We start from the raw sequence: 14,772 nt of genomic DNA, 5'->3' as shown, positions 1-14,772 counted from the left end.
TTTTTAGTCAGAAACTTCTGAAAGTGTCCCATTGATTATGTTTTAACAGTAAAATGTGACTGCCTGTTGTGTATTATCCATCGGCGTGACATAATGTCCTATGGGGTAACGCCAACAAATGCAAGGGAAAAAAAGTGTATTTTTATCTAGATTTAATGAAGTTGCTGTGAATCATACCCAAAATGTAATAGCGAGACACTTAGTTATCATCATTATACAAGGAAATTGTATTTCATTTGAAATGCAAGAATGTGATCAATGATTTTTACAGACATATGTCTCTAAATAATGAGTCAAAATATTTTTCTTGTTTATTTTGGAATCATTAAACCTTTATAATATTAACATGAATTGTAATGTCACACCAGCAGGCAAATTCAAGGCACTAATACATGAAATGGTTCATTAAATTGGATATGAACTCAAAATTGAAAGTGGCCATTTAACATTTTGAGTTGTTTAGACATAGTGACAATAAACTATGTTTTTTAAAACCTTAATTTTAAGGGAAATTATTATTATTATATTATATTATCTGAAAATAGACTGCTCATGTCGTTTTGCATTCACCACGTGACTTATTCCCCTGCTTACACACACAGAATATAAAATATTTGCCTATATTGGCTAGTGTAGCCTCCTATGCCAATACTATGCGTGTTAGGCACCATAAGACCTATCATTATGTCTTATAGGAATATCCTCCAGAATCTTCATTCCACAGTCATTTCCTCATTACTGTATGTTCTTCAGGATAGGGTCATTTCTCCTCTGGACTCTACTGTATGCCGTGAGCTCTGTAACTAGATTATATGTAACAAATTGGTTTGAAAGGGAAGCAACCGGTACTGTATCTTGCTCTAATCTACCTCACGTTTCTTCTCCTCATTGTCTCACTGAGTCTCATGTCTTCACTCTACTGTTCTTTGCGTTCGTCTTCCATTGAGTTTTGATGTTGCTCTTGACGTGCAGGACAAGGCATTTGATCTTTTATTCATATGAAAGCGCTGTACTACTGTGAGTATCTTTCAAGACGGGTGCTTTTCTGAACTTGCGTTCACATATTCATGCGAGATGTTGTTTATGACATGGGTTGGAGATCTCACGGGAGACTCGGAACAATGCTGTCACCACAGCTCAGTATTCATCTGGCTGCCTGAGCCAAGTAATGTTCTAGGATCCTCAAAAAGTTATACAGCGGCACCATCGAGAGCATCTTGACTGGCTGTATCACCTCTTGGTATGGCAAATGCATCGCCCTCGACCGCAAAGTGCTACAGATGGTGGTGCGAACAGCCCAGTACATCACTGGGGCCGAGCTCTATACCATCCAGTACCTCTATATTAGGCGGTGTCAGAGGAAGGCCTGAGAAATTGCAAAATTCTCCAGCCACCCAAGCCGTAGATTGTTCACTCTGCTGCCGTCCAGCAAACGGTACCGGAGCATCGGCTCTTGGACCAAAAGGCTCCGAGACAGCTTCTACCCACAAGCCATAAGACTGCTAAATAGTCCGGGTAACCATTTAATTAAATATCTGCACTGACCCTATCTTGCACTGACTCTATGCACAGTCACAAGACTATACTGTACACTGAGTGTACAAAACATTAGGAACACCTGCTCTTTCAATGACAAACAAACCAGGTGAATCCAGGTGAAAGCTATGATCCCTTATTGACATATACAATTCGTTGAGTGTATAAGGCCATAAGAAAACAAGAAAATGTTCATCCAGAAGCCACGCTCCTAGTGGCCTGGGACTTTAATGGCTCCTAGTGGCCTGGGACTTTAATGGCTCCTAGTGGCCTGGGACTTTAATGGCTCCTAGTGGCCTGGGACTTTAATGGCTCCTAGTGGCCTGGGACTTTAATGGCTCCTAGTGGCCTGGGACTTTAATGGCTCCTAGTGGCCTGGGACTTTAATGGCTCCTAGTGGCCTGGGACTTTAATGGCTCCTAGTGGCCTGGGACTTTAATGGCTCCTAGTGGCCTGGGACTTTAATGGCTCCTAGTGGCCTGGGACTTTAATGGCTCCTAGTGGCCTGGGACTTTAATGCAGGGAAAATTAAACATTTTTGACCTAATTTCTACCAGCATGTCACATGTGCAACCAGAGGAAAAAAACTCTAGACCACCTTTACTCCACACACAGAGACGCATGCAAAACTTTCCCTCGTCCTCCATTTGGCAAATCTGACCATAATTCCATCCTCCTGATTCCCGCTTACAAGCAAAAACTAAAGCAGGAAGTAGCAGTAACTCGCTCAATGCTACACTACAGGACTGTTTTGCTAGCACAGACTGGAATAAGTTCCAGGGTTCATACAATGGCATTGAGGAGTATACCACCTGTCACCGGCTTTATCAACATGTGCATCGACGACGTCATCCCCACAGTGACTACGTACATATCCCAACCAGAAGTCATGGATGACAGGCAACATCCGCACCGACCTAAAGGCTAGAGCACTAATCCGGACGGTCAAAAGAAATCCCGCTATGCCCTCAGACGAACCATCAAACAGGCAAAGCGTCAATTCAGGACTAAGATTGAATCCTACTACACCGGCTCTGACGCTCGTTGGATGTGACAGGGCTTGCAAATTATTACGGATTACAAAAGGAAACCCAGCCGCAAGCTGCCCAGAGACGTGAGCCTACCAGATGAGCTAACTTCGTGGTGTTCTGGACGACTGTGTGATCACGCTCTCCGTGGCTGATGTAAGCAAGACCTTTTAAACAGGTCAACATTCACAAAGCCACAAGGTTGTGTCTCAAAAGCATGCGTGGGCCAACTGGCAATAGGTCAGAGACCTGGCAGTGTGGTGCCAGGACAACAACCTCTCCCTCAATGTGAGCAAGACAAAGGAGCTGGTTGTGGACTACAGGAAAAGGAGGGCCGAACAGGCCCCCATTAACATCGACAGGGCTGTAGAGGAGCGGGTCGAGAGTTTCAAGTTCCTTGGTGTCAACATCACCAACAAACTATCATGGTCCAAAAACACAAAGAGAGGTGTGAAGAGTGCACTACAACACCTTTTCCCCCTCAGGAGATTTGGCATGGGTCCCCACACATACATAACTTGTACCCCCCCCACACATTGACTTGGTACCGGTACCCCCTGTATATAGCCTTCTTATTGTTATATAATTTTCTTGTGTTACTTTTTATTACATTTTTTACTTTAGTTTATTTAGTAAATATTTTCTTTACTCTTTTTCTTGAACTGCATTGTTGGTTAAGGGCTTGTAGAAGGCATTTCACAGTAAGATCTACATCTGTTGTATTCGGCGCATGTGACAAATACAATTTGATTTGATATCACTTGTTAAATCCACTTCAATCACAGAAGGATTTTTAAGCCTTGAGACAATTGAGATATGGATTGTGTATGTGTGCCATTCAGAGGGTAAATGGGCAAGACAAAATATTTAAGTGCCTTTGAATGGGGTATGATACTAGATGCCAGGCGCACCGGTTTGAGTGTGTCAAGAACTGCAATGCTCCTTGGGTTTCACAGTCAACAGTTTCCTGTGTGTATCATGAATTATCCACCACCCAAAGGACATCCAGCCAACTTGACACAACTGTGGGGAAGCATTGGAGTCAACATGGGCCAGCATCACTGTGGAACGCTTTCGACACCTTGTAATCAATGTCTTGACAAATTGAGGCTGTTCTGAGGGCAAAGGGGGTGCAACTCAATATTAGGAAGGTGTTCCTAATGTTTTGTACACTCAGTGTATATACACACTACTGTGTATATACACACACTCACTCACACACACTACAATGACACTCTCACACAAAATCCACACACATTCATATACACTACATACACACACAACGTATTCACTTGTTTTTATTTTACTCTTATTATCTATCCTGATGGCTAGGCACTTTACCCTGCCTTCATTTACATACTCTATCTACTTCAAATACCTCATACCCCTGCACATTGATCAAGTCTACACCTGTTGTATTCGGCGCATTTGATAAATAAAATTGTATTTTAAGTGTTTTGCATGGAAGGCAAGGCACCCTTTCTAGGTTTCCAGAATGCTCTTCAGTCTGTCTTCTGAGGGTTAGAGGCAGGCCCAGTACCTAAGTCATTTTTGGAAAAGCATGCTCGCAGTATCCTCTGAAGGCTGCAGCCAGGCAGGCAGCAGAGAGAGAGAGACAGTGCTGAGGCTGTGATAGATGAGCCACCCTGTCTAGTGTAGCCTGGTCGACATTCAGTCTGCCTCTCCAGGATATTAGAGGGGATGATAAGGTCAGAGCAGCTCTACTGTTAGTGTGCATTCCAAATTGCACCCTATTCCCTATATCAGGGGTGGGCAAACCTTTTGGTTCTAGGGCCGGGATTTCTAAATTCAACCAAGGGTAGCTCAGATTTGTTTGTCAAAATCAATTTGCGGGCTAGAAAAAGTTATTTGAAAATATGTAGGTCCATTATACATTTCTACAGACTTTCTCTCTAGTTTTAGGCATTCAAGTGTGGCCTGGTGTATTTTTTTAACCAAAAATAATAATTTGCCCAATCATTATTATCATTTTTTTTTTTTACTCAAACCTCCCACAGGCCGGATTAAATGGGTTTGCGGGCCGGATCAAGCCTGCGGACCGTAGTTTGCCCACCTCTGCCCTATATATAGGTCTACAATACTTTTGTCCAGAGCTCTGGTCAAAAGTACTGCACTATTGGCCTGATTCCAATTGAGGAAATGTTAGCCTTTCCTATGCACACCTTTCCTATGCACTTCTCCGTAGTTGGTATTCAGATTTACCTTATGCTGGTGCGTAACAGGCTTTGCAGGCGTGATTCCCTTGCGCACGCTGAAGACATTTAATTAAATCGCTGAAAACCCTCCCACTTGCTGGCCAACATATTTTGTTGTGTATTTCTCATTCAATAGGGTTTTCGGTAAATTTATCTTAAACCATCCCTTTAAAAACGGTGTACCTTTTAATTAGAATTTAGTCAACAGACTCGAATACATCAAGAGAACACAACAAATATATTGATGAATCAAAAATTAATGTTGTAAAATTCAATCCATGAAATATTGGAAGGTGGAAAAAAAAATAGTACAATAAGATTTGAACAATAGTCTTATAAATCTACCCTAATCCTCACTAATCATGGAACTGCATGACAATGGTCCAGTCATCGTGAACCAAGCTCCAGATTTAATCTGCTAAGCGTGGTCTGAGTTCCATATTGATTCAAATAGACTACATGTTCCAAATTCTTGCACAACATTAACCTAATATGATCCTAATGCTAGCGACCCTCAAGAACAACTATACAAACTCACTAAAGTGACAGTTATAAATGTACTGTATGTGGGTATAACTGATGGTGGCTCCCGATGGTGACTAATATTTAACATGAAGTTAAACTCAGACATCTCAGAATTCTGACAACTACAAGCAGACTGGCAGCACCATAGTTCCCAGAGTGGTGGGGCAATTGGGGCCCAGAGTTTTTCCTTATCTGTTAGCCTAACCAGAAAAACTCTGGACCCTATAAGGTATGACAGTGATTAATCAGTTGTAAAATAGATTAAGAGGTGGATTTCCTCTACACAACAACGGATAGACAATAGAACTCACATGGCTGAGCTTGCTTTATGCATGTTTGCATCATGCAGGCCTATGCAACTGTAGTTCTAATTAATCATTTACTCACAGTCTATGTCATCACTATTATGTTGATTGATTCATTCCAGTTAATAATTTTGGATTGAAAAGGTATGGGCAGCCTAGTCAGCCCAACTTTGAATATAAACCACATTTCATCACATTCACATTTTCTCCTGACACACAAATGGATTATAAATACATAACGTTTCCAATTTGTTTACCCTGACCAGATGGACTGGGTGCATAGGCTGTTTGCAGCTGCCATTATTAGTAGCCTACAGTTGATCAGACTGAAAAATCGTCTTGTTTTTATCCCATCTTTAATGGTTAGGTGTAGCCTAAGCTGCTGCAACATTTACAGTTGAAGTCGGAAGTTTACATAAACAAGTTTTAATGACTCCAACCTAAGTGTTTCAACCACTCCACGAATGTCTTGATAACAAACTCTAATTTTTGCAAGTCGGTTAGGACATCTACTTTGTGCATGGCACAAGTAATTTTTCCAAAAATGGTTTACAGACAGATTATTTCACTGTATCACATTTCCACTGGGTCAGAAGTTTACATACACTAAGTTGACTGTGCCTTTAAACAGCTTGGAAAATTCCAGAAAATTATGTCTTGGCTTTAGAAGCTTCTGATAGGCTAATTGACATAATTTGAGTCAATTGGAGGTGTACCTGTGGATGTATTTCAAGGCCTACCTTCAAGTTCAGTGCCTCTTTGCTTGACATCATGGGAAAATCAAAAGAAATCAGCCAAGACCTCAGAAAAATAATTGTAGACCTCCACAAGTCTGGTTCATCCTTGGGATCAATTTCCAAACGCCTGAAGGTACCACGTTCATCTGTATAAACACCTTGGGACCAAGCAGCTGTCATACTGCTCAGGAAGGAGGCGCATTCTGTCTCCTAGAGATTAATGTACATTGGTGCGAAAAGTGCAAATCAATCTCAGAACAACAGCAAAGGACCTTGTGAAGATGCTGGAGGAAACAGGTACAAAAGTATCTATATCTACAGTAAAACGAGTCCTATATTGACATAACCTGAAAGGCCGCTCAGCAAGGAAGAAGCCACTGCTCCAAAACCGCCGTAAAAAAGACGGTGTAAAAGGGGGATGCTTGCAAGCCAAAGAACACCATCCCAACCGTGAAGCACCAGGGTGGCAGCATCATGTTGTGGTGGTGCTTTGCTGCAGGAGGGACTGGTGCACTTCACAAAATAGATGGCAACATGAGGCAGGAAAATTATGTGGTTATTTTGAAGCAACATCTCAAGACATCAGTTAAAGCTTTGTTGCAAATGGGTCTTCCAAATGGACAATGACCCCAAGCATACTTCCAAAGTTGTGGCAAAATGGCTTAAGGACAACAAAGTCAAGGTATTGGAGTGGCCATCACAAAGCCCTGACCTCAATCCTATAGACAATTTGTGGGCAGAACTGAAAAAGTGTGTGCGAGCAAGGAGGCCTACAAACCTGACTCAGTTACACCAGCTCTGTCAGGAGGAATGGGCCAAAATTCACCCAACTTATTGTGGGAAGCTTGTGGAAGGCTACCCGTAACGTTTGACCCAAGTTAAACAATTTAAAGGCAATGCTACCAAGTACTAATTGAGTGCATGTCAACTTCTGACCCACTGGGAATGTGATGAAAGAAATAAAAGCTGAAATAAATCATTCTCTCTACTATTATTCTGACATTTCACATTCTTAGAATAAAGTGGTGATCCTAACTGACATAAGACAGGGAACTTTTACTAGGATAAAATGTCAGGAATTGTGAAACTGAGTTTAAATGTATTTGGCTAAGGTGTATGTAAACTTCCGACTTCAATTGTATGCAATGAGTTGTTGCTTGTGTCTGTCCGGATTGATTGTGTTATCATCTTTGCTAAATAAATACAGAAGGAACGTGGAAAGCCTACTTGAGCGCGTGTGAAAAGATGTGTTGCATCAACCTCTCTGTAATCTCACTTTTAATGGATGATGCGATGGAAGCTATTAAATCATTCTGAATTGATTTCGACATCCCAGAAAAGACAGTCGAAGGTTCCATATGTTCAGAAAGTAAAGCATCGTGATGTGCAATTACCTCTGCAAGCTCCTTGTAGTTTCCCTTGTTAGCAGAATGTTCCCTCTTGTCGTGTCCTCCAAAAGCCAATACTTGCATGCCCTAAAATGCAGTGGTGTCGATAAACCACTTGAGAACATCCCTGTTTTTCTTACTTTCTCAATCGAAGACGCAGATCCTCGTATGTTACATTATCGAATAAGCTTTATCCCAGAAGCTTGAATCTGATGTGGGCATTTACCGTGCATTCGGGAAAGTATTCAGATCCCTTGTTTTGTTACAGCCTTATTCTAAAATTGATTAAATTGTCCCTACCCCTCCTTATTCTAAAATGGATTAAATTGTCAAAAACAAGAAACAACAAAACGACCGTGAAGCTGACTAGGGCTATACAGGCCACTAACAAAGTCAACTACCCACAACTAAGGTGGCAAAACAGGCTGCCTAAGTATGATTCCCAATCAGAGACAACGATAGACAACTGTCCCTGCCAAAGCATAGAAACAGAAAACATAGAAATAAAGAAACTAGAATTCCCACCCTAGTCACACCCTGGACTAACCAAAATAGAGAATAAAAGCCTCTCTATGGCCAGGGCGTGACAATACCCCATAATGACAAAGCAAAAACAGGTTTTTAGAACATTTTGTCAAAAAACAAACTGAAATTTCACATTTACATAAGTATTCAGACCCTTTACTTTGTACTTTGCTGAAGCACCTTTGGCAGCAATTACAGCCTTGAGTCTTCTTGGGTATGACGCTACAAACTTGGCACACCTGTATTTGGGGAGTTTCTCCCATTCTTCTTTGCTCTCTCAAGCTCTGTCAGGTTGGATGGGGAGAATCACTGCACAGCTATTTTCAGGTTTCTCCAGAGATGTTAGTACGGGCTCTGGCTGGGCCACTCAAGGACATTCAGAGACTTGTCCCGAAGCCACTCCTGCGTTGTCTTGGCTGTGTACTTAGGGTCGTTGTCCTGTTGGAAGGTGAACTTTCGCCCTCAGTCTGAGGTCCTGAGCGCTCTGGAGCAGGTTTTTATCAAGGATCTCTCTGTACTTTGCTCCGTTCATCTTTGCCTCAATCCTGACAAGTCCCTGCCTCCGAAAAATAATCCCCACAGCATGATGCTGCCCCCACCATGCTTCACCATAGTGAATGCTTCCTCCAGATGTGATGCTTGGCATTCAGTCCAAAGAGTTCAATCTTGGTTTCATCAGACCAGAGAATATTGTTTCTCATGGTCTGAGAGTCCTTTTAGGTGCCTTTTGGCAAACTCCAAGCGGGCTGTCATGTGCCTTTTACTGAGGAGTGGCTTCCATCTGGCCATTCTACCATAAGGCCGGATTGATGGAGTGCTGCAGAGATGGTTGTCCTTCTGGAAGGTTCTCCCATCTCCATTGAGGAACTCTGGTACTCAGTCAAAGTGATTGTAGGTTTCTTGGTCACCTCCCTGACCAAGGCCCTTCTCCCCCGATTGCTCAGTTTGGCTGGGCGGAAAGCACTAGGAAGAGTCTTGGTGGTTCCATACTTCTTCCATTTAAGAACGATGGAGGCCACTGTGTTCTTGGGGACCTTCAATGCTGCAGACATTTTTTGGTACCCTTCCCCAGATCTATGCCTTGACACAATCCTGTCTCGGAGGTCTACGGACAATTCCTTCGACCTCATAGCTTGGTTTTTGCTCTGACATGTATTATCAACTGTGGGACCTTATATAGGCAGGTGTGGGGCTTTCCAAATCATATCCAATCAATTGAATTTATCACAGATGGACTCCAATCAAGTTTGAGATACATCTCAAGGATGATCAATAGAAACAGGATGCACCTGAGCTCAATTTCGAGTCTCATAGCAAAGGGTCTGAATACTTATATAAATAAAGTCTTTCTGTTGATTTTATTTTTAATACATTTGCAAAAAATTCTAAAACAATTTTTTCACTTTGTCATTATGATGAGGAAAACATTTAATTTAATCAATTTTAGAATAAGGCTGGAATGTAACAAAAGGTGGAATATTCAATGTGTCTGAATACTTTGCGATTGAAATGTATATGCTCCCATCTTTTGTTTTGCTATTTAGCTAAAAGATCAATGTTCTTCAGGTCACTGTACTCAGACTTTCCTAAAAGCAGGGAAGGCCAGCAATACAGGTGGCTTGATGAAAGGCTCCCTGTTAACCAGCTACCCTTTTGATACCAATTGGTATTGAACGCCCTCACCTTTTCCTCCTTCTTCATGAAACTGATTTCAGGCAGAGGTCGACCCTTAGTTTTAATTCTAACCTTTTCCGTGTACTCCAGAGAATGACAGGGGTTCTTCACAAAAAGTCAACAACATTTTTGGTAGCTTCTACCATTCTACCAGCGAGAACTGCATGCTCACGCTGTTAGCTAGCTAGCTACTGCCACTTGCTACTGAATTTAGCAAGGCAAAATGAAATGAATTGCACTATCTGGACACAAAAATAAACCAAAGAAGAAAACTATTTATAGAAAACTATTTATGAATAATATCCTAAAAATGCTCAACTCTCACTTTTCACTCTCAATCTCTATCCAATAATGTCACCAATAATGCTCTGCTGCACAACCCCAATACAACACACTCGGTTCATTCTATGATCCTAATCCTATGATTGGATGGACAACATGTCAGTTCATATTGCAAAAGCTTTGATTGGTTGGAGGTCGTCCTCCAGAAGTTGTCATAATTACCATGTAGGCCAATGGAAGGGGGTGAGGTCTACGAGCTTCCTAGGTTTTGTATTGAAGTCAATGTACCAAGAGGAGGACAGAAGCTAGAGTGTTGTTGAAGTTGCTATAGACAAATAATTGATTGTTTTAATCAATTATTTGATGACAATATATTTAGTATAGTTTTATCTAAAAAAGTATAATTTTTTAAATGTTTCACTATTTTTATTTTTATGAAATTTCACTGAAAAGGATGGTCCTCTCCTTCCTCTGAGGAGGAGCCTCCAGTGGTGTAGACTAGAGGCAGCCATTAAATATGTAACGATGGATAGGTCCCTCTAGTGTACAGCTTTGGCAGTGCAGTCAGACAATAGATGCCAGAGTACTAACGTCATTGGTGTTTCAGCCACAGCTGCCACACCCACCAATCAAACGTTGTTGCTTGTCAGCGGTAAGGGCTCTTGTTGTCTTTGGCTGATATTTCAATGCATGTGTCCCCTTACTTGCACCAGGTGCTGTATGTATCAATCATCTTAAAGTAAAGGGCTAATCTAGGATCAGGTCCCCTCTGTCCATTCATCATAATCTCGAATGTAAAATCTGATCCTAGCTCAAAAACTGATCCACTACTAGTCTGACATGCTCGATACACATGGCTCCGTGGTCTTGGTTTGTGTTGCAGGTGTGGCCCGGGTGGGCTATGGAGACGTGTCCTCTCGTAAGGCCCTGCGTGAAGCTCTGCAGTGCAAACCCTTCTCCTGGTACCTGGAGAACATCTACCCCGACTCTCAGATCCCCAGGCGATACTACTCACTTGGTGAAGTATGAAGCATTTCAGATTCTACAGCCCAATGTACCTCTCATGATTGTGTATGCATCCCAAATGGGACTCTATTCCCTATATACTGTACTACTTCTAACAAGGGCCCATAGTGAATAGGGTGCCATTTACCCTACTTCTCTTTAAAGTAAGTCAGGGACGATAACTGGCGTCATCGGTTTAGTTGTTGACCCAAACCCAAGCACGGGCTAGAGTTAGCTAACAACATTCTAGATAACAGGTTAGCATGAGGCAAAGAGGGGAATGTTCTTGATGACATATGACAATAAAAGAGGAAGGCCATGATTGATAGAGAGCCTGTTAAATGATGTGACGGGTTGGGAGTTTGGAGAGGAGGTTGTAATCCCCAAGTTTAATTCTGCTGAGGCTCCATGATTTTACAGCCTGCATCCAATGTACTGCAGTAAAAGCTGCCTATGGCAGGGAACTGCAGCAGTGCCCTCAGTCTTCCCTTTCCTGCCCTCCCGTCTGTTCCATGATTAACTCACTCCACAGCACACAGCACACATCCCACTTTTCACAGCTCCAGTCATTAGCTTTTATATCATTTAATTATGAACGGTACCATTCCTGCATAGTAAGCACCTTATCCAACACCTAGCACATATAGCATGCCTCTAGGAGTATATTAGTTAGACATTAGATGGCTCATTGGATTATGGAATCATTAAGTAAGAATTTGGGTTGGGAACATAGATCACAACAGGTCTGATGTATGCAGCCATTTGCGTTGCTAAGCAAGGTCCCGCATCATGAGTTACATCGCCGGTGGGCTAATGAGTTTAGATTGCTAGTTTTATTGAATAGTAAATATTGAATTAGATTTGACATCTGGGCAACAGATTTTGTCACCTGGAAATGATGTGCCAGTGTTTGATGAGCGGGACTTCATTTCTTCCACCTCTATAAGCAGTAGCTTTTGTCAGCTGTAAATATGCCAAGTTGGATTGAAGGATGGTAATTATGAGTAAGTATGAATCTAATGTTGAATCTCTCATTTTATTCCTTTCTACCCCTAGATCAGAAATGTTGAAACAAACCAGTGTGTGGACAACATGGGCAGAAAGGAAAACGAGAAAGTTGGCTTCTTCAACTGCCATGGCATGGGTGGGAATCAGGTAAGGAGACTGCAGTAGAGAGAGCAGAGAGCTATGGACTTTCCCGTATTTCCTATGTTTTCCCAGAAATCCAGTTTGGAATGGAGAGAATTAGCAGGAAATCCAGAATCCTCCAGCCAGGATTTTGGAAAATTACCAGAATTTTGCAACACAAGGAGAGAGCTATGGACGAGTAGATACAGTAAATGTCTTGTTCTCTCTGCTAGGTGTTTTCCTACACAGCTGATAAGGAGATCCGGACAGATGACTTGTGTCTGGACGTGTCTCGTCCCCATGGACCTGTGGTCATGCTGAAGTGTCATCAAATGAAGGGGAATCAGATGTTTGAGTATGATGCAGAGGTAAAGATCAAACTCAAGACTCCTCCTGTACTGTGTGAGTCATGACAGGAGTGCGATAACTTGTGACTATGATATTTTTTTAGATTATGTTATTTAACCTTCATTTAACCTGGCAAGTCAGTTAAGAACAAATTCTTATTTACAATGACGGCCTACCCTGGGCCAAACCCGGACGATGCTGGGCCAATTGTGCGCCGCCCTATTATGGGACTCCCAATCATGGCCGGATGTGAATCAGGGACTGTAGTGATGCCTTTTGCACTGAGATGCAGTGCCTTTAACTGCTGTGCCACTCGGGAGCCCACACAACTTTGCCACACACTGATTGTCCAGAGTAATTTCTGCACTATTACCTAGGAAGATTTTTCATGTGTATAATGACACACCTGTACAAATACATCTAGAATTCTTCAAAAATGGTCGGATTATTTTAAGCCACCAGATGGTGCTACATGTCAGGAGTCAGGCTTCCTGTCAGATCCTGTACAGTAGCCATCGTTCTGTAGCTCAGTGCACGTTGCAGCCCATAATTTCCCCCATTTATTCAAATGTTCTTCTCTCATGTAGTATGTTGGCAAGTGGGAATATGATTTTGAGGTAAGCTTTCTGACCTGGCGCTCGTGAATGTCGTCATCTAGTCGACGTAGACAGTGTATAAGTCCTGTCTTTGGTAGGTAGTAGTATCTTGTTCTTAGTGGTTGTAAGGCCTGCATGTTTTTTTTCTCTCAGTAGTCTACAAAGTCCTCTGTGAAATTGTGTTAGCAGCTTATAGGTTTTAATGCTCTGGGGAATGTGACTCGTTAGCCAGACCTGTGGACCGAACAGACTCCACTGTCCCAGTTATGAGCCTAATGACATGTCGACTCAGACATAGAGTTGCAAAATTCCAGTAACTTTCCAAAATTCCCTGGCTTTCCAGAAGTCCTGGGTGGAAGATTAATGGAATTCTTGGACATTTTGGGAAAGTTGCTGGAATTTTGCAAGCATATTAGACACTACTGAATGGTCCATGATATTCCAACAGATTTGGTTTTCATTTCAATGATCCAGGACTTGATGAATTGAGTACACTTTGAGATATCTCCATAATATTTATATCATGCAAATCATCTATGCCAGTACAATGTGTATCAGACTTTGAAACAAGCACAGCATACTAGCACAGCATACTAGCATACTAGCACAGCATACTAGCACAGCATACTAGCACAGCACATAGAATAAAGCATATACATTCCCACAGGGAAACTGTAGCATACAACAATTGTGTATTCTCAAAGCAGCCTTAATATTAACAATTCATATCGTTATATTTCTTCCACTGGGACATATTCATATGTTTGAGTCCTTGGGCGGGCCGTCTAAGCGTTTTATCCCCAAAAATGTGTGATGGAAAAACGCTTTCAGAGTAAAATTAAACAACTAAAACCAGATATAAACAATGTAAAAAATTATGCTATATATATTTTTTTTTTAAAATAATATAATCTTTGAGAGCTAACAATCACCAAAATAAAAACTAGACAGAGAGATTTTAAAATTCAACAACAATTAACTTTGCATAATAACAAAATATATACTGCTAAATAACACTGCATTAGTGTAACATCTGCTTCCAACTTACACCCTCAAACAAATAGATCCCCTGAACGCAGCTCACTTTCCAGCTCACACTTTCAAACACCTAGATCCCCTGAACGCAGCTCACTCTCCAGATCCCAATCACCTGAATTATAATTACCTGTTCACACACCTGTATGCCATTATCATACACTATTTAGTTCAGTTCTGTGCATCCCATCACTGTGAGGTATTGTTTGTATTGTGACACATGTCTTTCAGAGCTCTGTGTTTCTCATGATTTACTCCTCCCGTGTATGATAGTTTTTGCCTGCCTCACTAACAATGCCTTTTGCCTATTCCCTGCCTGTACTTTAACCTATCGGATTTCCTGTTATCTACCTATTGCCTGATCTCCTGGACTATGTTACTAGCCTTTTCCCTGCCTGTACTGTTGCCCTTTGGACCCCTGTGTATGACCTTCTGCCTGCATCT

General features: G+C 41.7%; 1 protein-coding gene across 2 annotated transcripts in view; it reads left to right on the top strand.

Annotated features, from left to right (window-relative positions):
- LOC139380323 (polypeptide N-acetylgalactosaminyltransferase 13) overlaps positions 1–14,772 on the top strand; it is an 84,852-nt gene that overhangs the window by 46,330 nt on the left and 23,750 nt on the right. For both annotated transcript variants that reach the window (XM_071122923.1, XM_071122922.1), the window contains 3 exons: positions 11,100–11,239; positions 12,278–12,376; positions 12,583–12,717. In XM_071122923.1, coding sequence (XP_070979024.1) covers positions 11,100–11,239; positions 12,278–12,376; positions 12,583–12,717 — 374 coding nt within the window. The remainder of the gene's footprint in view (positions 1–11,099; positions 11,240–12,277; positions 12,377–12,582; positions 12,718–14,772) is intronic.

The sequence above is a fragment of the Oncorhynchus clarkii genome, chromosome 22 (assembly GCF_045791955.1).
Source record: "Oncorhynchus clarkii lewisi isolate Uvic-CL-2024 chromosome 22, UVic_Ocla_1.0, whole genome shotgun sequence".
NCBI lineage: Eukaryota > Metazoa > Chordata > Actinopteri > Salmoniformes > Salmonidae > Oncorhynchus > Oncorhynchus clarkii.
The sequence above is the reverse complement of the archived record's forward strand: the minus strand, read 5'-3'. Positions and strand labels throughout refer to the sequence as shown.